The sequence below is a fragment of the Mobula birostris genome, chromosome 4 (genome assembly GCF_030028105.1).
Source record: "Mobula birostris isolate sMobBir1 chromosome 4, sMobBir1.hap1, whole genome shotgun sequence".
Classification (NCBI taxonomy): domain Eukaryota; kingdom Metazoa; phylum Chordata; class Chondrichthyes; order Myliobatiformes; family Myliobatidae; genus Mobula; species Mobula birostris.
In genome coordinates this window covers 154,851,654-154,873,823 of record NC_092373.1, presented here as the reverse complement: position 1 = coordinate 154,873,823, position 22,170 = coordinate 154,851,654, and the positions used below count along the sequence as shown (strand labels likewise).

At 39.8% G+C, this 22,170-nt stretch overlaps 1 protein-coding gene across 3 annotated transcripts in view; it reads right to left on the bottom strand.

Annotated features, from left to right (window-relative positions):
• The window catches only part of LOC140196674 (serine/threonine-protein phosphatase 2A 55 kDa regulatory subunit B gamma isoform), a 300,816-nt gene that overhangs the window by 46,131 nt on the left and 232,515 nt on the right, over positions 1–22,170 (bottom strand). For all 3 annotated transcript variants that reach the window (XM_072256278.1, XM_072256280.1, XM_072256279.1), the window contains exon 7: positions 6,886–7,050. In XM_072256278.1, the coding sequence (XP_072112379.1) occupies positions 6,886–7,050 (165 nt within the window). The remainder of the gene's footprint in view (positions 1–6,885; positions 7,051–22,170) is intronic.

The window sequence follows — 22,170 nt, the reverse complement described above, 5'->3', positions numbered from 1 at the left end:
AGAGGTAGTAAACTGGATTAGACATTGGCTCAATGGAAGAAGCCAGAGAGTGGTAGTAGAGGATTGCTTCTCAGAGTGGAGGCCTGTAACTAGTGGTGTGCCACAGGGATCAGTGCTGGGTCCATTGTTATCTGTCATCTACATCAATGATCTGGATGATAATGTGGTAAATTGGATCAGCAAATTTGCTGGTGATACAAAGATTGGAGGTGCAGTGGACAGTGAGGAAGGTTTTCAAAGCTTGCAGAGGGACTTGGACCAGCTGGAAAAATGGGCTGAAAAATGGCAGATGGAGTTTAATACAGACAAGCGTGAGGTATTGCACTTTGGAAGGACAAACCAAGGTAGAATATACAAAGTAAATGGTAGGGCACTAAGGAGTGCAGTAGAACAGAGGGATCTCGAAATACAGATACAAAATTCCCTGGAAGTGGCGTCACAGGTAGATAGAGTCATAAATAGATCTTTTAGTACATTGGCCTTTATAAATCAAAGTATTGAGTGTAAGAGTTGGAATGTTATGGTATAGGGCATTGGTGAGGCCAAATTTGGAGTATTGTGGTTGAAAGAGTGCAGAAAAGGTTTACAAGGATGTTGTCGGGACTTGAGAAACTCAGTTACAGAGAAAGGTTGACTAGGTTAGGACTTTATTCCCTGGAGCGTAGAGGAATGAGGGGAGATTTGATAGAGGTATATAAAATTATGATGGGTATAGATAGAGTGAATGCAAGCAGGCTTTTTCCACTGAGGCAAGGGGAGAAAAAAAACAGAGGACATGGGTTGAGGGTGAAGGGGGAAAAGTTTAAAAGGAACATGGGGGGGGCTTCTTCACACAGGGAGTGGTGGCAGTGTGGAATGAGCTGACAGATGAAGTGGTAAATGCGGGCTCACTTTTAACATTTAAGAAAAACTTGGACAGGTACATGAATGAGAGGTGTATGGAGGAATATGGTCCAGGTGCAGTTCAGTGGGACTAGGCAGAAAAATGGTTTGGTACAGCCAAGAAGGGCCAAAAGGCCTGGTTCTGTGCTGTAATGTTCTATGGTTCTATGTCTCCCTTAACCATTTCACATTTTAGGCTTGAGCCATGACCTCTAGCTCTAGCCACTCCCAAACTGTCTATCCAAATATCCAGTCCCAGAGTAAAGGAGCCATGTATCTATTTTTCTGTCTGTCTATATTGTATTGTGTTGCAAATTTATTATGGGTGTTTTGTCATGTGGTTTGGGGCATAGTAAAAGGAAATGAACATAGTTATGTATTCACACTTTGTCTTCAGGCTCAGTTTAGTCTAATTAAGAGCCAGGAGTGAACCACAGGGTGCTATTTTTTCATTGACCGCTACAGCTTCAATCACGAATTGGAACACCAAGATCATTAATTTCTCTATTACGCTAAGATCGTTAGTTTTGCTGCTTAGTACCACTAACTTTGTTAGTTTCACTATATCGCTAGTTTTAGTTTTGTTAGTTTTTTTGCTACAAGATTGTTCATCTTTGCTAATTCCTAATAAAGGATTGCACATACTCTCTTGAACTTTGGAACTTCATTATTGTGGAAAGTGCGTCATAGTGTCAACCCTCATAGTCAGTCTCTGAGCAGTTTTGGTTTGTTTTCAAGTCACTGCTACACAGAATACACGTCAGTAACTTACCCACTACTGATGTCAGACTCACCGGCCTAAAGTTTTCCGGCTTATTCTTCGAGCTTTTCATAAACAATGGAACAACATTAGCTATCTTTTAGTCCTCCAGCACCTCACCTGCCGCTAAAGACATTTTAAATACTGCTGTTAGGGCCCCTGCAATTTCTACACTACCTTCCCACAAAGTCCATGGGAACATGCTGTCAGGACTTGGGGATTTATCCATCCTAATTTGTCTCAAGCAACAAGCACCTTCTCCTCCTCTAATCTGTATACAATCCATGACCTCATTGCTATCTTGTCTCAGTTCTAGACTCTGTGCTCATCTCTGGAGAAAATACTGATGCCAAAACACCCTTTTAAGATCTGCCCCACATCTTGCAACCCCATGCATAAATAGCCACTCTGGTCTTCAAGAGAGCCAATTTTGTCCCTTGTAATCCTTTTCCTCTTAATATATGTATAGAAGTCTTTGGGATTCTTCTTCACTCTGTCTGCTTGGGCAACTTCATGCCTTCTTTCAGCCCTCCCAATTTCCTTAAGCATTCTCTTGCATTTCTTATACTCAAATGTCCCATTTGTTCCTTCCTGCCTTTACCTGCTATGTACCTCATTCTTCTTCTGAAACAGGGCCTTAATATCTCTCAAAAACCTGTGCTTCCTAAAGTGTTATCCTTGCCTTCTATTCTGACAGGAATGTACACACTCTGAATTTACGAAATTTCAATTTTGAAGGCCTCCCACTTATTAAGCACTCCTTTGCCAGAAAACAAACCTTTCCCAATCCACTCTCATCAGATCCTTTCTGATGCCATCACATTTGGCCTTTCTTCAGAATCCAACCTGAGAACCAGATCTATCTTTCTCCATAATTATCTTGAAACTAAAGGAATTAATGATAATTAGATCCAAGATGTTTGCCAGCACACTCTTCTATAACCTGTTCCATCTCATTCCCTAAAAGGAGATCTGATATCACACTCTCTCTAGGTGTGACCTCTGTGTACTAATTAAGGAACCCCTCCTGAACACATTTGACAAGCTCTTTCCCATCCAGCTCTTTTACAATATGGGAGTCCTGGTCAAAATGAGTAAAATGGAAAGTGTTTACCATCAGATAAATGCACTTGGACATAATTTTCATTCAGTTTACAATGGAAATAGATTGATTGTGAGGATTAAAATCAGGATTTTCAAATATAATTATTATCCCCACCCATCACAGTCTGGGTGGCTTTACTGGGTGTTAAAACCACTCTCAAGCTTTTACTTACTTATTGTTAGCTCCTCACCTCTCCAAACAGTACTTAAATGTTTGGCATGCTGCCTAAATGTGACCACACTAATGTACAAAGGTTTCTAGTAGAGTGCAAAGGAAATATAGACTTCCAGTCACACCCTTCTCAATTCAACAGACTGATGCAGGAAGCACAGAACAGTCTGTGTGTTGGGTTCACAGCAGAACGTAACCCTGGAATGACAAAAGACTGCTCAGCTCACTTGTTTTAATAGCAAGACAGGAATGGTTCAACTGGAGTGTAAACTCTTCAGTATATATTGTACAACTATATAACAGAATAATGCAAATCCCTTTGTACTGTTTGCATGCAAATTCAACCATGAAATTAGTGTTTATCCAAGACTTGTATGTAACCAGATTTGAAAATCCCAAATGATAGGCAGATACCCAGCTCACTCTAGCATTTTGAAGGATAATGAAAACAATCTCAAATTACTTTATAGATCCTCTTTTTTTCTTTATTACTTTCGTCCTCTATTGCAAATCAATTAATGAAGATAAGACGCGAATTTTATATACATAGTGACAAAGTTGGTAAACTGTTGGCTAATCAGCTGAAGACTAACTCCATTAAATTTCAAATTAATCAGATTTATAATCAAAAAGATCAACTTACGTTTGATCAAGCTGAGATTAGTCAATCCTTTTCGACTTTTATTCCTCTTTATATCAATCAGAATCTCCACGAGATTCTAAACATATGTGTGACCTTTTAGATAACCTAGACTTCCTTAAGATTACACACGATATACCTTCTATATTAGAAACTTCCTTTACTACTGATGAGATTAAGAATGTTATTTTTTCTATGAACTCGGGGATAGCTCCTGGCCCTGATAGGTTTACCGTGGAATTTTTAAAATCTTTTGCACCCTCATTAGTCCCCTGGTTATCCAGGGTTCTGGAGGCCTCATTAAAACTTGGTAAAGTACCAGAATCTGTCTATAGAGCATCAATCTCTTTAATATTAAAGGAGGATAAAGACCACGCTCAATGTGCATCTTACAGACCAACATCCTTGTTAAATGTTGACTCTAAGATTTTTTTCTAAATTATTAGCAAATAGACTATAAAAAAAATACTTCCTTATATTATTTCGTAAGACCAAACGGGTTTTATTAAGGATCGCTACTCTTTTTATAATATTCGTACACTTTTAAATATTGTCTACACCCTATCACAAAATGATCCTGAATGCGTCATTTCCCTTGACGCTGAAAAAGCCTTTGAATGGCCCTACTTATTTAAGGTGCTTGAAATGTTTAACTTCAGCCCGAAATTTATATCCTGGATCAAATTGTTATACCATTCTCCTATGGCCTCAGTTAGTACTAACACTCTAAATTCACCTTTTTTTCCTCTTTTTCCAGGTACCAGACAAGGTTGTCCTCTTAGCCCTTTATTATTTGATATAGCATTAGAACTTCTTGCAATTGCTATTGGAGAATCTCCTAATATTATTGGTACAACTCGTGGGTTAAAGTCTCATAAAGTATCACTTTATGCTGATGACTTACTTTTATATATTTCTAATCCTCAAAGATCTATTCCAGCAGCTTTAGATTTATTAGCACAATTTAGCCTTTTTTCAGGATACAAATTAAGTCTTAATAAGAGTGAACTTTTCCCTATTAATAAGCAAGTTCCCTTACATCAGAACCTGCTGTTTAATAATCATTTTTCATATCTTGGGATTAAAATTACCTGCAAACATAAGAATTTATTTAAGACTAACTTCTTACCCTTAATTGATCACATTACACAACCTTCCTTTAACTGGTCTCCACTTTATTTAACTTTGACCGGTCTTATTAATGCTGTTAAGATGTTTATTCTGCCAAAATCCTTGTATATATTTCAGGCATTACCAATTTTTGTTCCAAAATCCTTTTTTGATAAAGTAGACTCTAAAATCTCTTCATTTATTTGGCAAAATAAAAACCCGAGATTGGATAGAATATATCTACAGAAAGCTAAGAGAGATGGAGGCTTCGCATTACCTAATTTTAGATTTTATTATTGGGCAATTAATATTCGACACATGAAATTTTGGTTACTTGACCAAGATATACTATCCATTCCTAAATGGGTAGTTTTGGAATTACATTCTGTTCAAGGCTATGCACTTGGCTCTATATTTGGTTCTTCTCTTCCTTCCGATTTGAAACACTATAAACAGGTTTGCAACCCGATAGTTAAACATACCCTACGCATCTGGTTTCAATTCCGAAAATTTTTCGATCTTAATCAATTTGTGCTAGTGATCCCTATTATTGGCAATATATTTTTTCTCCCCTCCTCTATGGACCGGGCCTTTCAAATTTGGAAGACCAATGGTATATCACGGTTTTTGGACTTATTTTCAGATGGTTCCCTTATGTCTCTTGAACAGTTATCTAACAAATACAATTTACCAAGAACACATTTTTTTTTTTTTTTTTTTTAAAAAAGGTATTTGCAAGTTAGAAATTTTCTAAATACCATACTTTCTTCCCTTCTGGCGTTACCCCCTACAAATATTTTAGACGCTATCATTAACCTCAACCCGTGTCAGAAAGGTGTAATGGCTATTATTTATAATACTATCATGAACCTTAGGATAGCTCCATTCGATAAGATTAGGACTGACTGGGAAAAGGAATTGGGCCTTACTATCCCGGAGGATGACTGGGCTCATATTTTACAACTAGTCAGTACTTCCTCTATCTGTTCCAAACACTCCTTAATTCAATTTAAAGTTGTCCATAGAGCACACACGTCTAAAGATAAATTAGCTCGTTCTTATTCTCATATTAACCCTCTTTGTGATAGATGTCATGGGGAGATAGCTTCCTTAACCCATATGTTTTGGTCTTGTCCTACTCTGGAAACTTTTTGGAAAGACATTTTTAATATTGTTTCAAAGGTTTTGAATTGTGATATTTCTCCCCATCTTTGGATTACCTAAAACTTCTAATAATTTATCCCCCTCAGCGCGTAGAATGATTGCACTTCTTACTTTAGTGGCGAAAAGGTGTATTTTGCAACATTGGAAAGAGATTAATGTCCCAACTATGTTTTTTTGGTTCTCTTAAACGATACTGTGTCTAAATTTGGAAAAAATCAGAAGTAGTCTTTATGATACCTCAGTTAAATTTGAACAGACCTGGAGATCTTTTATTCAATATTTTCATTTAATGTAACTATTTTTTTTCTCTCTGATCATATGTACACTCCCTTCGTGGATTTTATCTGCTACTAGTGCAGCTCAGGTTTGAGGACGTGATTGTTTAATCTGTTTAAGTCTACTATTTTCCTAGCTAGCCCATTTCTTTGCTTTGTAGCTCAGTGGCACAGTAGTTTTTTTGGGGTTTTTTTTTTTTCGGGGTTTTCTTCTCCTTTATCGTTTTATATGGAAAACTAGTATACTATTATATTACCTTGTTATTTTATAACTAACCTATGTTGTTTGCATTTTTTTTGTATTAATATTTCTTGTATATCTATATCATAATAATGTATTGGTTGCTATATGTTTTACCTTGTGTATACTAATTCAATAAAAAGATTTAAAAAGAAAGATCCTTTTTTTTTAAAGAAAAAAATCTTCCCAGACATGATCAATATGTCACAGCTTCTCCAATTCTTTTCTCCCCCTGGCTTCATAGCAAGCCAAGCTAGGAGAAATAGTGAAAAAGAAGTAGTTAACATTGAAGGTTATCTTTCTAGGACAGCAGACTCCAAAAGTTCATGCTCATCAAATTCAGCTGCTGCTGAGAGAACCATTTAATAAATGAAATTATTTCTTTCCCAAACCAAACCACTGGAATTTCCCTCCACCTGACTGGTTAAACTCTTGAGCAAACTGTTTAGTAGAAGTCTACATTTGCACCAAAAAATTACACATTCACGGAAGTACATCAATCAAGACGACAGCTCGAATTTGGGAGCTGACACTTACATTTGGCGTGTTTGTCACACAGTGCAGCTGTCCTCATGTCGCAGAGCCGCAGTGTTCCTTTGCTGCTGCTGTAAACCAAGAGGTTACAGTGATGAGGGTGAAACTCAGCTGCTGTGATAACTTCAGTCAATTCTTCCATGTCTACTGGTTTAATATCTACAATGTCTGGTTAAAAACACCATTAAGGACAAAAATTGAAAGATGTGAATAAAATTGATGACAGAACATTAAAGTAATGAAGAAACAGTGAAACTGACTCTGAATTGCCCCATGCACCTGTAAGCAATGTCTGAACCAATTGATCAGGAAAAATCTGGATGATCAAAAGGACATACGGTACATACAGAAAGGTGTGGAAAAAGGGCTAGTAACATCATGAAGGATCCTGCTCACCCTGCTCATTAACTGTTTGTCCCACTACCATTAGGGAGGAGGCCAAGTCACATCCACACCATGATCACAAGAAACAAAAACAGTCACTATCCCCAAGAAGTCGATGAATCAATCAACACCTCTGCCCATTAACCCATCCCTCCACACCTGCAAACGCCACTACTTTATCATTTCCTGTAATCACCTTATTTACACACACTCTTGTGCCCAGCGTCATTCATGGACATCCAAAGTATATAAGCTGCCTTGTGTTTTTTTTCTAATTATTATTGAATTGTCTTACTTTTTTTGGTCCATCGGAGCTGGAGTAACAATTATTTTGTTCTTCTTTGCACTTGTGTAGTGGAAATAACATTAAACAATTGTGAAACATAAAGTAACATCTTACACCTCGGAAATTCATTCAGTCCACTTGTTTAAGTTCATGTGGGAGTGCAGGCAAGTTATAAAGAACTAAAGCAACTAGTGTCTTGTTCCACAGGACCTCAGCAACATTTCACACACAAAAAACTGCCTAATTGCATAAAAACACCTGATCACAAGTAAGAGATTCCACCCCCTCCTCCCCAAAAGGGACAGGTGATGTTGCATGGTCCAATAGAATGTGATGTTCGCAAGAGTATGACTCGGCCCATTCACAGCTCCAGGAAAGGTAAAGTGGCAGCACATGGTGACATCTGGCATTTGTACACCTCGACCTTATGCACATTTTGATACACCCACACACAAAGGTTACCATCGGGATGAAGGATACTTTAGGGGTACTTTCCATCTTCTCTGACTGCTTAGATGGAGGAGTGGGCCATCCACGCCTACAGCCATGTACAGCAATATTAACAGCACCTCCCATCTGATGATCATGTGCTTTTCTATCACTGAACAAATACTGCTCTCAAAGTTCCAACTTCTTTTCACCTCAGTATTCATTCCACCCACCCCTTATTCCGTCATACCAGTTTCCCAGCATCTTTGGGTGAATAGTCTTGACAGTGAAAAGGATAAGTGACCAGTTATCAAAGAACATGGCTTCATTTTTTCCTCCCAAACTGGTTCTGTAGATTTGAACTAATTGCAGAACGGGATCTAGAGACTAATGGTGAAAGAACAGAAAGTGATGACACTGTCCATGTATAATGAGACTTTGATTTCAACATCACTACTGTTCGAGAACATCACTCCTTAAGCGAGATGCAGTGAAAAGCTTGCCTTGCATCTTGTTCACACAACACAAATCATTGTACAGTGCCTTAGCTAGAATAAGATGAAAAACAATAACAATGCAAAATTAAGTGCAAGGTTACCAAATGATTGCAGTGCAGGCAAACAATAAAAATGCACAATCATAATGAGATAGACCATCAGGTCAAGAGCCCATCTTATCGTATAATGTGTCCATTCAAGAGTGGGATAGAAGTTGTTCTTCAGGTTGATGGTAAACACTTTCAAGTTTAGTATCTTCACCTTAATGTGAGAGAGAGAGGAGAAAGAATATCCTAGATGGGTGGAGTCTTTGATTATGCTGGCTGCTTTACTGAGGCCTTGATAATTATGGTGCGGACAGACCATAGAAGGGGAAGCTGGTTCCTATATGCTGAAATGTCTTCACAACACTCTGCAATTTCTTGTGGTCACGTGCAGAGCAATCGCTACACCAAACTATTATTAATCCAGACAGAATGTTTTCTATGGTGCTTCGATAAAAGTTATTAAGAGACAATGAGGACATGAATTTTGTTAGCCTCCTAAGGAAAAAAGTACAATTCAGGAGCCAAGACCACCAAAACATTTTTGTGGCCTCATCCAATCTGGAGAAATTATTCATTACCACAACGTTCAATAAAATCACAATTGTGAACTAGTAGAGTACATTCTTGTTGGAATGCAGCAACAACAGTCTGCACTGAACTACAATAAACTTGATCATATCGTACTTAAGCATCTGAAATTCTTGTGCAATTGCTACAAAATTTCTAAGGATATTTCAGAATTTCAAAAATGTAAATTTCAATTTTATACTCTGAGTTCTGATACAATCTCCCATGAGCCTGCAGTGCAGCAGCCCTTCAAGAGGCAGTTGGTTCCAATACATAAATTGTACCATATTCATCACATCTATGCACTATATCAGATTGGAATTCCCACAGGGAAGTTACAACACAGAAACACATTGTTTGAATGCAGCCACTACCCCCATTCTCAATGGATATCCAAAGACCAAGACAATACTGTAAATAATAAAACTAAGCCTTGTGTTATAAACACTTCTGTCAGCAACTTCAGCAATAATTAATTTTATAGATTTTCATTGATTGTACAATTACTGCCAAGGAGATAGCATGCTGACTGAAATAAGTAATATCACTTATCCTCAAATATCTATATAATGTTCTTGGCCTCCTCCTGTGCCATGATGAGGCCCCCACCCCTCACAGTGAAGCAGTAACACTGTCTGAGTAGCCTCCAATCTGATGGCATCAATATTGATTTCTCCTTCTGGTAAAAAAAAAACACCTCCCCCTCCCCTCCTCTTCTATTCTCCACGCTGCCCTCTTGCCTATTCTGATCTGCCTATTGCCTCCGCCTGGTGCCACTCCTTTCCTTTCTTGTGTGATCCACTTTCCCCTCCTATTAGATTTTTTCCTCTCCAGCCCTTTACCTTTCCCAGCTATCTAGCTTCACCTGTCACCTTCTAGCCATCCCCCTTTACCTTCCCCTAACTCGTTATTCTGGCATCTTCCTCCTACCTTTCCAGTCCTGAAGGAGGGTCTCGGCCTGAAATATTGACTATTTGTTCATTTCCATGGATGCTGCCCAACCTGCTGAGGTATTTTGTACATGTTGCTTTGGATTTCCAGCATCTGCAGAATTTCTTGTTTCGGATTCTAATTCAGTCTCTAAAGTACGTATTATCATCAGTATTACTGTTTGTAATATTATCTTAGGCTAGACAATGTAATTTTTGAGGGGATTTTAAATGAACACATTAAGTGGTACTTTACCAACAATGAATACCTTAATGATAACAGTACAATCCACAAAGGTTGCAGTTACTTGAAGAAATTGATAAAGGAACAGCTCAGCTAGAAGAAACAACAAAAAAAGAGAAAAACTGCATACATCTTGTTTGTAGCTGGTAAATTTTTTCATGCCAGTCAGTCCTTGTTAGATCCACTCACCTTCCATTAAGCTATCCAATTAGAATAAAGAAGAAATCTCTTGTGCTCTAAAATGCACCTCAGCCAACCGCAATCATTGTTTTGCTTTATATGGAAATTAAGATTTGTTAGCAATTTACTGAAATGTATTAAGACAACATTATGGCTTGGGGACGAGAAGATGGGATCAAGCTTGCTGGGGTGGAGATGGAAAGATAACTTATGAATGAAACATTACCAGTTACATTTTTAAGTCATACATATGCAAATATGAAAAAGAATCTTGTGCTTTCTTGGCATATATGACAAATAAACTCTCCTTGGGATTCCAGCTGGGTACAGGTATCGATTATAAACAATGTTTGACAACAAACTCTGCCATCTTCATCGGGGATGATGCCTGGGCATGTCTAGTCTGGTGGTATTTATACCCATCACCCGTCCCTCCCGGCTGGTTAGTCCTCATCCAATCAGGTTGCTGCTCTCCCACCTTGTTTACAATCGAATTCCAGTTCTTATAGAGCGACACCTTCATCTTTGTTAAAATTCTTTTCCTCTAGTTTTATTTCAATGGCTTCCTTTACCAGGCAGTCTCAAAAGCCTTTGGCGCAGCACAGTAGTTTTATGTGAAGTCAGTCCTACCGTCACTGCGAATGCAGTGTTCTGCTACGACCAATTTCTCCAGGTAACCCAAGCAGATACACCTGCTGTGCTCCTTGATGTGGGCTTCCACCGTGACCCATCTAGCCGATACAGGCTGCTCCGCATTCACAGGGAATCCAGTACACGCCAGCTGATCAATTTTTATTTATTAATTGAAATAACCCAAGTTCTGAAGAGTCATGCCCTGCAGATTGATGGTGCACGGCATCTTGTCCTGGAGCCACGTTTCTGCAAGAACAAGCATGCAGCCACAGATGAACACAATTTGTTTTCCACCGAGCGAACGCTAGAGAGCTGCACTGACAGGAGAGGACAGCCCTCAACTCAGCATGGACTCTTGCTATGAAAACATTGCCTCCAGTGTCTCCTCCCCCGGACGGCTGCAACAGGCGACCCCACAGCGTGAAGGCTTGGTCCGCGCAACAATTAACGCCACAGTGCTCCCCCGCCATCAGCCTCATCAATGAATCAGACTTGCAGTATTCTATAATACCAATTTCCAACAGGGTTTTGCAATCACACGAAAATGCCCAAGACTATCATTTGCACCATTTGCTTTCCGTGCACTACCTCCAACGTGTTCCTGTAGCAGATGGCAACACGGTATGCAACAAGTCCAGTTCCTCTGCTGTTGAGCAACTGCAATACTTAATGCTCTTAATATCCAGCAGTATCTTGTGATCGTGAAAGAGGCGTGAAGGACAAACAATTACATCTTTATTTAGACTCAGAGTTTGGTGAATTCTGTTGTTCTGTTCTTGCAACAAGTAATTGTGGTTGAAGAAACTTTAGAAAATTTAAGGCCTGAATAAATATTCACATAACCGAAAGCACATCCTCCAAAACCTGAAGAGGTGCCAAAGTATTGTGGTTAATGGGTGAAAGAGCAAGTATTCAAGCCTAGAAACTGGACTACATTTAATTTTAGTGCATAAAAACACTACTGCATTTCATAAAAATAAGAGAGTCTGCATATGCTGGAAATCCAGCGCAACACATAGAAAATGCTGGAGGAACTCAGCAGGTCAGGCAGCATCAATGGAGAAGAATAAATTGTCAATATTTCAGGTCGAGACCCTTCACCTTTAATCATGCTGCAATAGTGCTAATGAAAAATCATGTTCCCCTCAAACACGTCATGGAATAGGTCAAAAATCCATGTGAAACTGTTATGGTGCTTTACACCCAGAAACAAGCACAGAACTATGACTTCACTGAGTAAATACAGCTGCCATCATGTTTCTGCAAAGCAATCAGAAGGCTGGTTGCCCTAAAAATAAAATCACAGTCTTCAGTGCAACCATGTAACAGCAACATCAGTGCCATGGAGCAGCCAGAGGTGACAGGGGAGAGGGAGAAAGCTCCACGTTTCACATTAAAGATGGCATAGTGTGGGTGACATAGGTGCAACACGGTAGCCTAGCAGTTAGTGCGATCAATTTACAACACCTGCATTCACCATTCGGGGTTTGATACACACCACTCTCTGTAAGGGGAGACAGACGGTGTCAACTTCAAAGGTTGCAGCAAGAACTGGACCAGCTGGAAAAGAAGGCTGAACAATGGCAGATGGAATTTAATACACACAAGTGTGAGGTGTTGCACTTTGGGAGGACAAACCAGAGTAGGACTTGCACAGTAAATGCCAGTGTGGTAGAACAGAGGGACCTGGGAACACAGATTCATAATTCCATGAAAGTAGCATCACAAGTAGATAGAGTCATAAAGAGAGCTTTTTAGTATATTGGCCTTCATGAATCAAAGTGTTGATTTCAGGAATTGGGATATTATATTGAAATTATTTAGGACATTGGTAAGGCCTAATTTGGAGTATTATGTCCTGCTGGAGTCACAGGAAAGATATTAATAAGATCGAATGAATACAGGCAATTTTCAAAGACGCTGCCAGGTTTTGAGGACCTGAGTTATAGGGAAAGGTTGAAGAGGTGAGGAGTTTATTCTCTAGAGCGTAGGAGAATGAGGGAAGATTTGATAAGGGATATACAAAATTATAGTTAGGGTAAATGCAAGCAGGCTTTGTCCATTAAGTTTGAGTAAGACTAGAACTAGAGGTCATGGGTTAAAGGTGAAAGCTGAAAGACTTAAGGGGAACACGAGGGGGAAACTTCACTCAAAGTGTGAGAGTGTGTGGAAAAAGCTGCTGGCAGAAGCGATGGATGCAGGTTCAAATTCAAAATTTACGAAATTTGGATAGGTATGTGGACGGGTGGGTACGGAGGTCTATGGTCTGGGTGTAGGTCAATGGGACTAGGCAGATTAGAGTTTGGCATGGACTAGATGGACCAAAGGGCCTGTTTCTCGGCTGTAGTGTTCTATGACCCTATGACTACGAATGTACAAACTCATTCTCCCTGAGACCTTATGTTTCCTCCAGACGCTCCAGATTCCTCCCACACTCCAAAGGCAAATGGTTAGGATTAGTGTGCAGTGGGCATTCCATGTTGACTCTGAAAGCATGGCGACACTTGCAAACTGCCCCCAGCACTATCCTCAATGAATTGATTTGTCGCAAATGATGTATTTCACTGTATCTTTCAATGTATATGTGTCAAGCTAATCTTTAAAAAAAATTTTAAAGGGTGTTCAAGTGCATCTGTGGTAAGAATCCCTGGACAATGGATGAATACAAAAGAAATATCATGTTTTTTTGAGATATGCTGAGGAAATCTGCACAACACTGTTTCGCCAGCAGAGTAGCGGTCCAAAGAGGTATGGAGATGTCAAAATATGTTAAGGGAGGTATCACCCATCACTAAATACGTACAAGGATATTGCAGCAAGCCTTAAGAAGCAGGAATACATTCAATCATGTTATAATCGAAGCAAGTAACCTAGAGAATAGGTGTGCCATCTGATTCCCCTCCCCCCCCCCCACTGATTATTGGTAACTCTACTGATGGTAGCAATCCTACTGTAGACAGAATCTCTCAGCCTGCATTAGGAATGATGACCTTGACAGTCATTTTGGAAGAATTTTGAAAGATCTCCTCACATCAGCAGTTTGCTCCTTTGAATAGCAAACTGAAGCAATAAACCAGTGTGATGCATTCCTAGTTCTACTGGGACTGCTCCAAAATAGAAATACTTAGGAAATTTGAACTCCAAGTTATGCCTGTATGGGCAGAAGCAGATGTTACACAGATAAATGCGTCCTTCAGCACAAGCTGAATAAAGATCAGCTGTATCAGGTATGGAAGTTCCCAGTCCAGTTTTGTAATTTCATCCAGAAATTGTCACTGTCATGATTTGGAACAGGGGTTCCCAACCTTTTTTAATGCCAGAAGGACGCCTATCATTAACCAAGGTGTCATGGACCCCAGGTTGGAAAACCCTGATCAAGAGCAAGGTGGATGGAGTAAGTGGAGGAGGGAAAAGAAACAGTGTTAGGATGCTTGACTGGGTATAGAAGGAACTGGGTTAAATAGGAGTAGAGAGTAATGGATATAGAGAGAACAGGTTACCTGAAATTACTGAATTCAATGTTCATACTTGTAGACTACAGAATATGAGCTGCTGTTCCTCTAGTTTATGTTTAATCTTGCCCTGGCAATAGTGGATAGACAGGTCAGTGTAGGAATGGGGAAGAAAATTAAAATGGCTTCCAACTGAGAGATCTAGACTACCACAATGGCATTGTGTCGGTGCTCAGCAAAGCATTCGCCTAGTCTCACAGATGTATGTGAGAACAGATCAAGTTCAAAGTACATTACCAATATATATAGTATACAGTATTCAACCTTGAGATTCATCTTGTTGCAGACAGCTTCAAGGAAACACAATAGAACCCATTAAAAAAACCCACACAACAAAGACTGCCAAACACCCGTGTGAAAAAAATGTGCAAACAATAAAAAGTAAACAAATAACACAGAGAATATTAACTGCAGGGTCTCCAAAATTGAGTCCATAGCCATGGAACCAGTTCAGCACTGAGGTAAGTAAAGCAGGTCCTGGAGCCCAATGCCTGCAGGCCACAGCCACAGAGCCAGCTTCAGTGCTGACGTGAGTGAAACCATTCCTGGAGCCTGATGCCTGCAGGCCACAGCCACAGAGCCAGTTCAGTGCTGATGTGACTACTGATAGTTGCAGGCCACAGCTCCAGAGTCAGTTCTGCACTGAAGTGAGTAAACCTCAATGAGTAGGGAGCTGAACTCAGGTCCATCCTCTGCTCTCAACCTTGACACCTTGATCAAATTGTGTCAATAGTTTTTAAAAAAGTAATCAAAAACACATGGAACGTGAACTGCATATCAAGAGCATCAAATACAATAAAGGCCAGAGTGGTTACGTGCCAGTCTCCTTCTCACCTGGAAGGACTATTGACAGCTCTGGATCATGGTGCAGAAGTTACACCTCCTATGGTTGCAAGGGAAAGAGCCTGGGGTCAGGATGGGGGGGGGGCATGTGATGGATGGGTAGAGATGAGAAAACCAGGAAGTCACAAGGAGAATGATTCTTATGTTAAGCAGAAAAGGGTGCAGGATGGAGGGTGGCTGGTGGCAAGATCAGGTTGTATCGAGTATGATCTACCCTTGGTAGAGACAAATGGTCTAATTAGTATTTAAAAATGTAGTAGTACATGATCCAATTCCTGATTAATAATCAGCATAAAGCAAAGCATTTAGAGTAAGTACTGTTGCTATTTGAATTTCCACATAACTTGCATCCAGCTTATCCATCACAGATGTGTAGTGCATTGCAAAGCAATGGGACTGATGGTCAGAGCTTTAACACTAACTCACTGTAAGTAACTATGATAACATTAACAAAACAGATGGTGGACTCAAAGGTCAACACCAATTTAACAAGTATTCTATGTTGATGGCATAGCAGTTTCAATAACAGCGAACTGCAACTAATACACAACACCCTGAAGTACACACAATTATTTGATTATCTAAGGAGTCAAATAGGAGTTTAAAGAATTAAGTTTATCTTGTTTGCCACCACTCACCCAACTTGCCACTGATAATAAAGCTGTTTCCATGGCATTATGCGAGCATGTGTCTGGAAGCATTATAGATGGCTGAATTATGGGGCAACCGTGTATTCCTAAAATAATCTGACACTCCCATGAACACTTCAAAAGAGCAATTACTGCAAAGTGAGGACCAGCAATTTTGAACAAAAGAAAATCTGAAGATGCCAGAAATCCGAGCAACGCACACACACACACAAAATGCTGAAGGAACTCAGCAGGACAGGCAGCATCTAAGGAAAAGAGTACAGGTAACCCTTTGGCCCGAAACTTTGTCTGCACTCTTCTCCATAGATGCTGCCTGGCCTGCTGAGTTTCTCCAGCATTTTTGTGTGTGTTGCCAGCAATTTTTCCTGCTTTTATTCTCTTTAAATCTATGTAATAATAGTATAGAATTTCCTGGCTGCTTAATGGATATCCAGTGAATAATTCTTGTGCCTAGATCAGACAAACACATCATTGTTGATAGATATGGTACAAGTAAAAAGGAATAATGCAAGTTTCTCACATCAGCAGTTTTTGCACATGTAGTGAATCACTAAAGTTTAGCCAGATTAGAGTTCAAGCAGCTTGATCATGGAATACAATGCATCCAATCTCATGCAGATACGAGCTGAAATTTTCTATACACAGCTCACTAAACATATAATTTGGATTATTTTAACAGTAATATTTGAGTAAAGTTTCCAAAAGCATCTAACACAGGTTTCAATGAATTAAGATGGAAGTCAGCCATTTTGTCCAGTGAATCCAACCCAGTCACTTTCTCCCCATCTTCCCTTGCAGTTCAGAAAAAAGTTTCCTTTGAATAACCATTCACATAAGTCATTCACGAGAGCTATTCCTGTTGTAGACCTTCTAGCTCAATGTTTCACAATCTTTTTCAGCCCAGCATCCCCCTAAAGCACTTTTGCACTTGCTAACACCCCTCTTAGACACAATATACTTTCTGGCACCCCCATAGTGTAAAGACATGTTTGCCATATGCTAACGTTAGAAAAATCATTCTGCTTTAAATTTTTATTTGTCCTTAAACCTACCTTACTTAGCACCTGTGCGCTGTACAGCAGATTCGACAACAATGTGATCCTTGAACTTGGTTTTTAGGAAGAGTTGAAATATTCGGTTCAAGTTGTGACAGCAAAAGCCTTAAGTCCCCATGCATAACAATGTCCAAGCAGTTTCTGTGTTTTTTCTTAGGTACGTGGTTCACTGCACTGAAGCCTCTTACAGCAAGGTAGGAGGATGGAAATGCAATGAAGAGCAGTTTAGCTTTTCTCCAAAGACCAAGAAATATCGTATGACAATGTAGTCATGTACTACAAAAGCTGACATTTTTGAAAAGCATTTTTGCTTCTTCATTCTAAATTTAGTAATTTCTTCTTGCAAGCTCTCTTCTTGTACTTCCACCTTGCAAAGAAATGGGTTAATTACCCAGTCAAAAAATTCCAGACCATTCAAATACTTGAATCAATTCTGAAAATCCTTCTTCAGTGACTGCAGGTGTAAGCAATACTCTGGCAAATCACCTTCTGTGAAAGAATGCCGTACTTTCCATGAAGTGAAACTGTGAGAACATTCTTTTCCCAAAGTTTTGCTTATATGTTTCCACTTTTCTAATAAAAGTAAACACTGCACTTTTTGCCTGGATTAAATTGAAATTCTCACCCTGCAGTTTCATATTTAGAATAGAACCATAGAAACTACAGCACAGAAACAGGCCTTTTTGGCCCTTCTTGGCTGTGCCGAACCATTTTCTGCCTAGTCTCACTGACCTACACACGGACCACATCCCTCCATACACCTCCCATCCATGTAACTGTCCAATTTATTCTTAAATGTTAAAAAAGAACCCGCATTTACCACCTCATCTGGCAGCTCATTCCATATTCCCACCACTCTCTGTGTGAAGAAGCCCCCACTAATGTTCCCTTTAAACTTTTCCCCCCTCACCCTTAACCCATGTCCTCTGGTTTTTTTCTCCCCTTGCCACAGTGGAAAATGCCTGCTTGCATTCACTCTATCTATACCCATCATAATTTTATATACCTCTATCAAATCTCCCCTCATTCTTCGATGCTCCAGGGAATAAAGTCCTAACCTATTCAACCTTTCTCTGTAACTGAGTTTCTCAAGTCCCGGCAACATCCTTGTAAACCTTCTCTGCACTCTTTCAACCTTATTTATATCCTTCCTGTAATTTGGTGACCAAAACTGAACACAATACTCCAGATTCGGCCTCACCAATGCCTTATACAACCTTATCATAACATTCCAACTCTTATACCCAATACTTTGATTAATAAAGGCCAATGTACCAAAAGCTTTCTTTACGACCCTATCTACCTGTGACGACACTTTTAGGGGATACTGTATCTGTATTCCCAGATCCCTCTGTACCACTGCACTCCTCAGTGCCTTACCATTAACCCTGTATGTTCTACCTTGGTTTGTCCTTCCAACATGCAATACCTCACACTTGTCTGTATTAAACTCCATCTGCCATTTTTCAGCCCATTTTTCCAGCTGGTTCAAGTCCCTCTGCAGGCTCTGAAAACCTTCCTCACTGTCTACACCTCCAATCTTTGTATCATCAGCAAATTTGCTGATCCAATTTACCACATTATCATCCAGATCATTGATATAGATGACAAATAACAATGGACCCAGCACTGATCCCTGTGGCACACCATTAGTCACAGGCCTCCACTTGGAGAAGCAATTCTCTACTACCACTCTTTGGCTTCTTCCATTGAGCCAACGTCTAATCCAATTTACCACCTCTCCATATATACCTAGCGACTGAATTTTCCTAACTAACCTCCCATGCGGGACCTTATCAAAGGCCTTACTGAAGTCCATGTAGACAATATCCACTACCTTCCCTTCATCCACTTTCCTGGTAACCTCCTCGAAAAACTCCAATAGATTGGTCAAACATGACCTACCACGCACAAAGCCATGTTGACTCTCCCTAATAAGTCCCTGTCTATCCAAATGCTTGTAGATCCTGTCTCTTAGTACTCCCTCCAATAACTTACCTACTACCGACGTTAAACTCACCAGCCTATAATTTCCTGGATTACTTTTCAATCCTTTTTTAAACAACGGAACAACATGAGCCACTCTCCAATCCTCCGGCACCTTACCTGTAGACAGCGACATTTTAAGTATTTCTGCCAGGGCCCCTGCAATTTCAACACCAGTCTCCTTCAAGGCTCGAGAGAACACCCCGTCAGGTCCCGGGGATTTATCCACTTTAATTTTCCTCAAGACAGCAAGGACCTCCTCCTTTTTGATCTGTACAATTTCCATGATCTCACTACTTGTTTCCCTTAATTCCATAGACTTCATGCCAGTTTCCCTCGTAAATACAGACGCAAAAAACCTATTTAAGATCTCCCCCATTTCCTTTGGTTCCGCACATAGCCGACCACTTTGATCTTCAAGAGGACCAATTTTATCCCTTACAATCCTTTTGCTCTTAATACACCTGTAAAAGCTCTTTGGATTATCCTTCATTTTGACTGCCAAGGCAACCTCGTGTCTTCTTTTAGCCCTCCTGATTTCCTTTTGTTATGCAGATCAGCTAGGTACGCCACATCTCCACATACAAATTCAATTTTGCTTCCCAAGCTCTGTCAACTTTGAGCAAAAATTCAAGCACAGTGTCAAAAAGATCACAGAAACATTCTAAGCAGTAGCCTTCTGACAGCCAATGCACATCAGCGTGAAGAAGCAAGCATTCAAACTCATTGTTACCTTGGCATAACTCACAAAATATTCTGCTACTTAATAGATGAGCTTTAATATTGTTGACAACAGATATTACAAGAGTCATGCTTGAAAAATGTCACTGGCTGAGGTTTTTGGCTGCGGGATGTTGATGATGAATTACACAATGGATTGCAAACAGACTTGGAATTTGTTTTTCATAAATGCCACTAAACCAACATGGCGACCTGTCATATATGATGCTCCATATGTTGCACAAGAAATTAGATTACGAAGACACGCAGTCCTCTTTTATTGTCATTTAGTAATGCATGCATTAAGAAATGATACAATATTTCCCCTGGTGTGATATCACAAAACACAGAACAGACCAAGACTGAAAAAACTAACAAAACCACATAATTATAACATATAGTTACAACAGTGCAACAATACTATAACTTGATGAAGAAGTCCATGAGCACAGTAAAAAGTTCAAAGTCTCTCAAATGTCCCACATCTCACACAGACGGGAGTACGAAGAAAAACTCTCCCTGCCATGCCCAACCACAGTCCAACTCTGAGTCATCCGAATACTTCGAGCCTCCGATCAACTCTCCGACACCAAGTACTGAGCGCCATCTCTGTCCGAACGATTCAACCTCAATCTCGGTTGCCAACAGCAGGCAAAGCCGGGGATTTTGAGGCCTTCCCTCCAGAAGATTCCCGACCACGCAGTAACAACAGCAGCAAACTGGCATTTCAGGAATTTCTCCAGATGTTCCTTTGTGCTTTCACGTCTGTCTCCATCAAATCAGAATTGTCCACGGCCCCTATTTAACGGATACAGTATCATTTTTCACTGGAGGGCTGCGCACGCGCTGTGCGCTGCTCTCTCTCCTCCCGCCACTTTTATATCCCTAATTGGAATAATTTCATCCTCAACATATATTTTGAGCTTATTGTAGATTGATTCTCTGTTGATATTTGTTTTTGTCCTTGAATAAAGGAAATAAACTCTTCATAAACTTTTCCATTTTTGATAAACCATAGATATGCCATTGGCAATGCCTTGTTGTCTCACACAGTTGACTCATCCAGTTGTATCCCAAATTCTGTTCTTGGTAGCTCTGTTCATAGTTGATACTCAATGTCTTCACTCATTTCATCAATACGACGAGCAGCAGAGTTATTACTCAGAGGAATTGATTTTAAAATACTGTTATCCATTTTGAGAACAGTGGTGAGCACTTCTGATACAGCAGGCATGATTAATCTTTCACCAATTGTATGAGATTTTCCACACTTCGTTGACATTTTGGAAATGTTATAAGAAGCAATGAGACCACCCTCAAGGTAATTGTTTGGTTTTCTTGGCAAATGATTCGAGTGTGCAATGCTCATCAAATGCTTCTTTCATCTTCTGGAACTGAGTAATACCATAAGTAGCCTTTTCAGGGCATCTTTTATGGAAGTGCTCCTGCAATCTTGATGGTTTCATGGCTTCACTGGAGAGTACAGTATTACAAGTAAGACATATGGGATCACTGATCTGATGGGAACGTTATAAAACCATACTCCAGGTATGTAATATTGTACTGACACATTTTCTGTAGATTCTGTTTCCTACCAGGATTAGAATTCAAGGCTTCGCTGACATCAGACCCATAGGGGTTGTGCCATACATTTTTATCCATCATTAACGGGGCTAAATTAAAATAAAAAATTATCACAACTGGGAATGCCTGTTGGATGTTGACGACAGCAGTGAGTTAACACAAATAGAATGATAGTAGTGGCACACAAAAGAACGGCAAGACAAAGATAAAGACAATAACAGTGAAAATTACGTTGACAAAGATCCAGATTGAAATCTGAATGTTAATTGGGATAGAGCTGGTGTTTGGCAAGCTACCTTTATACTACTCCAATTAGTGCGATTGACCAATCACGCAAGGTCTCAATCCACAAAAATAGTTCTTGACTGCCTATTTGAAGCTGAAGTTGCTTTGATCACCTTTAAGAGGAATCCCCTGGGTTGGTAGGTTCACTGATCGGCTCTATTTCACCACTTGGTTCAGGCCAGTGCTGTATCGTTGCACGACCTGTATTCAGTGAATCTGTAGAGAAAGTTGAGAGGTGTACTTAACATATCAATTGTTAAATTGCATGAACTTGTTCCATGCCGCGAGTCAAGGGGAACTGTTGGGCACCCTAGTTGCTAATTCATGCAACCCTAATAATATCTGTTTGGTTGTTGAGGTCAGATGAGATTGCTGAGTTGCAGATGTGTTGTGACGACAAGTGCTCACCACACACAGAGCCAGGTTTTTTCTGTGTTCCAGTGTCTCATCTTTTTTT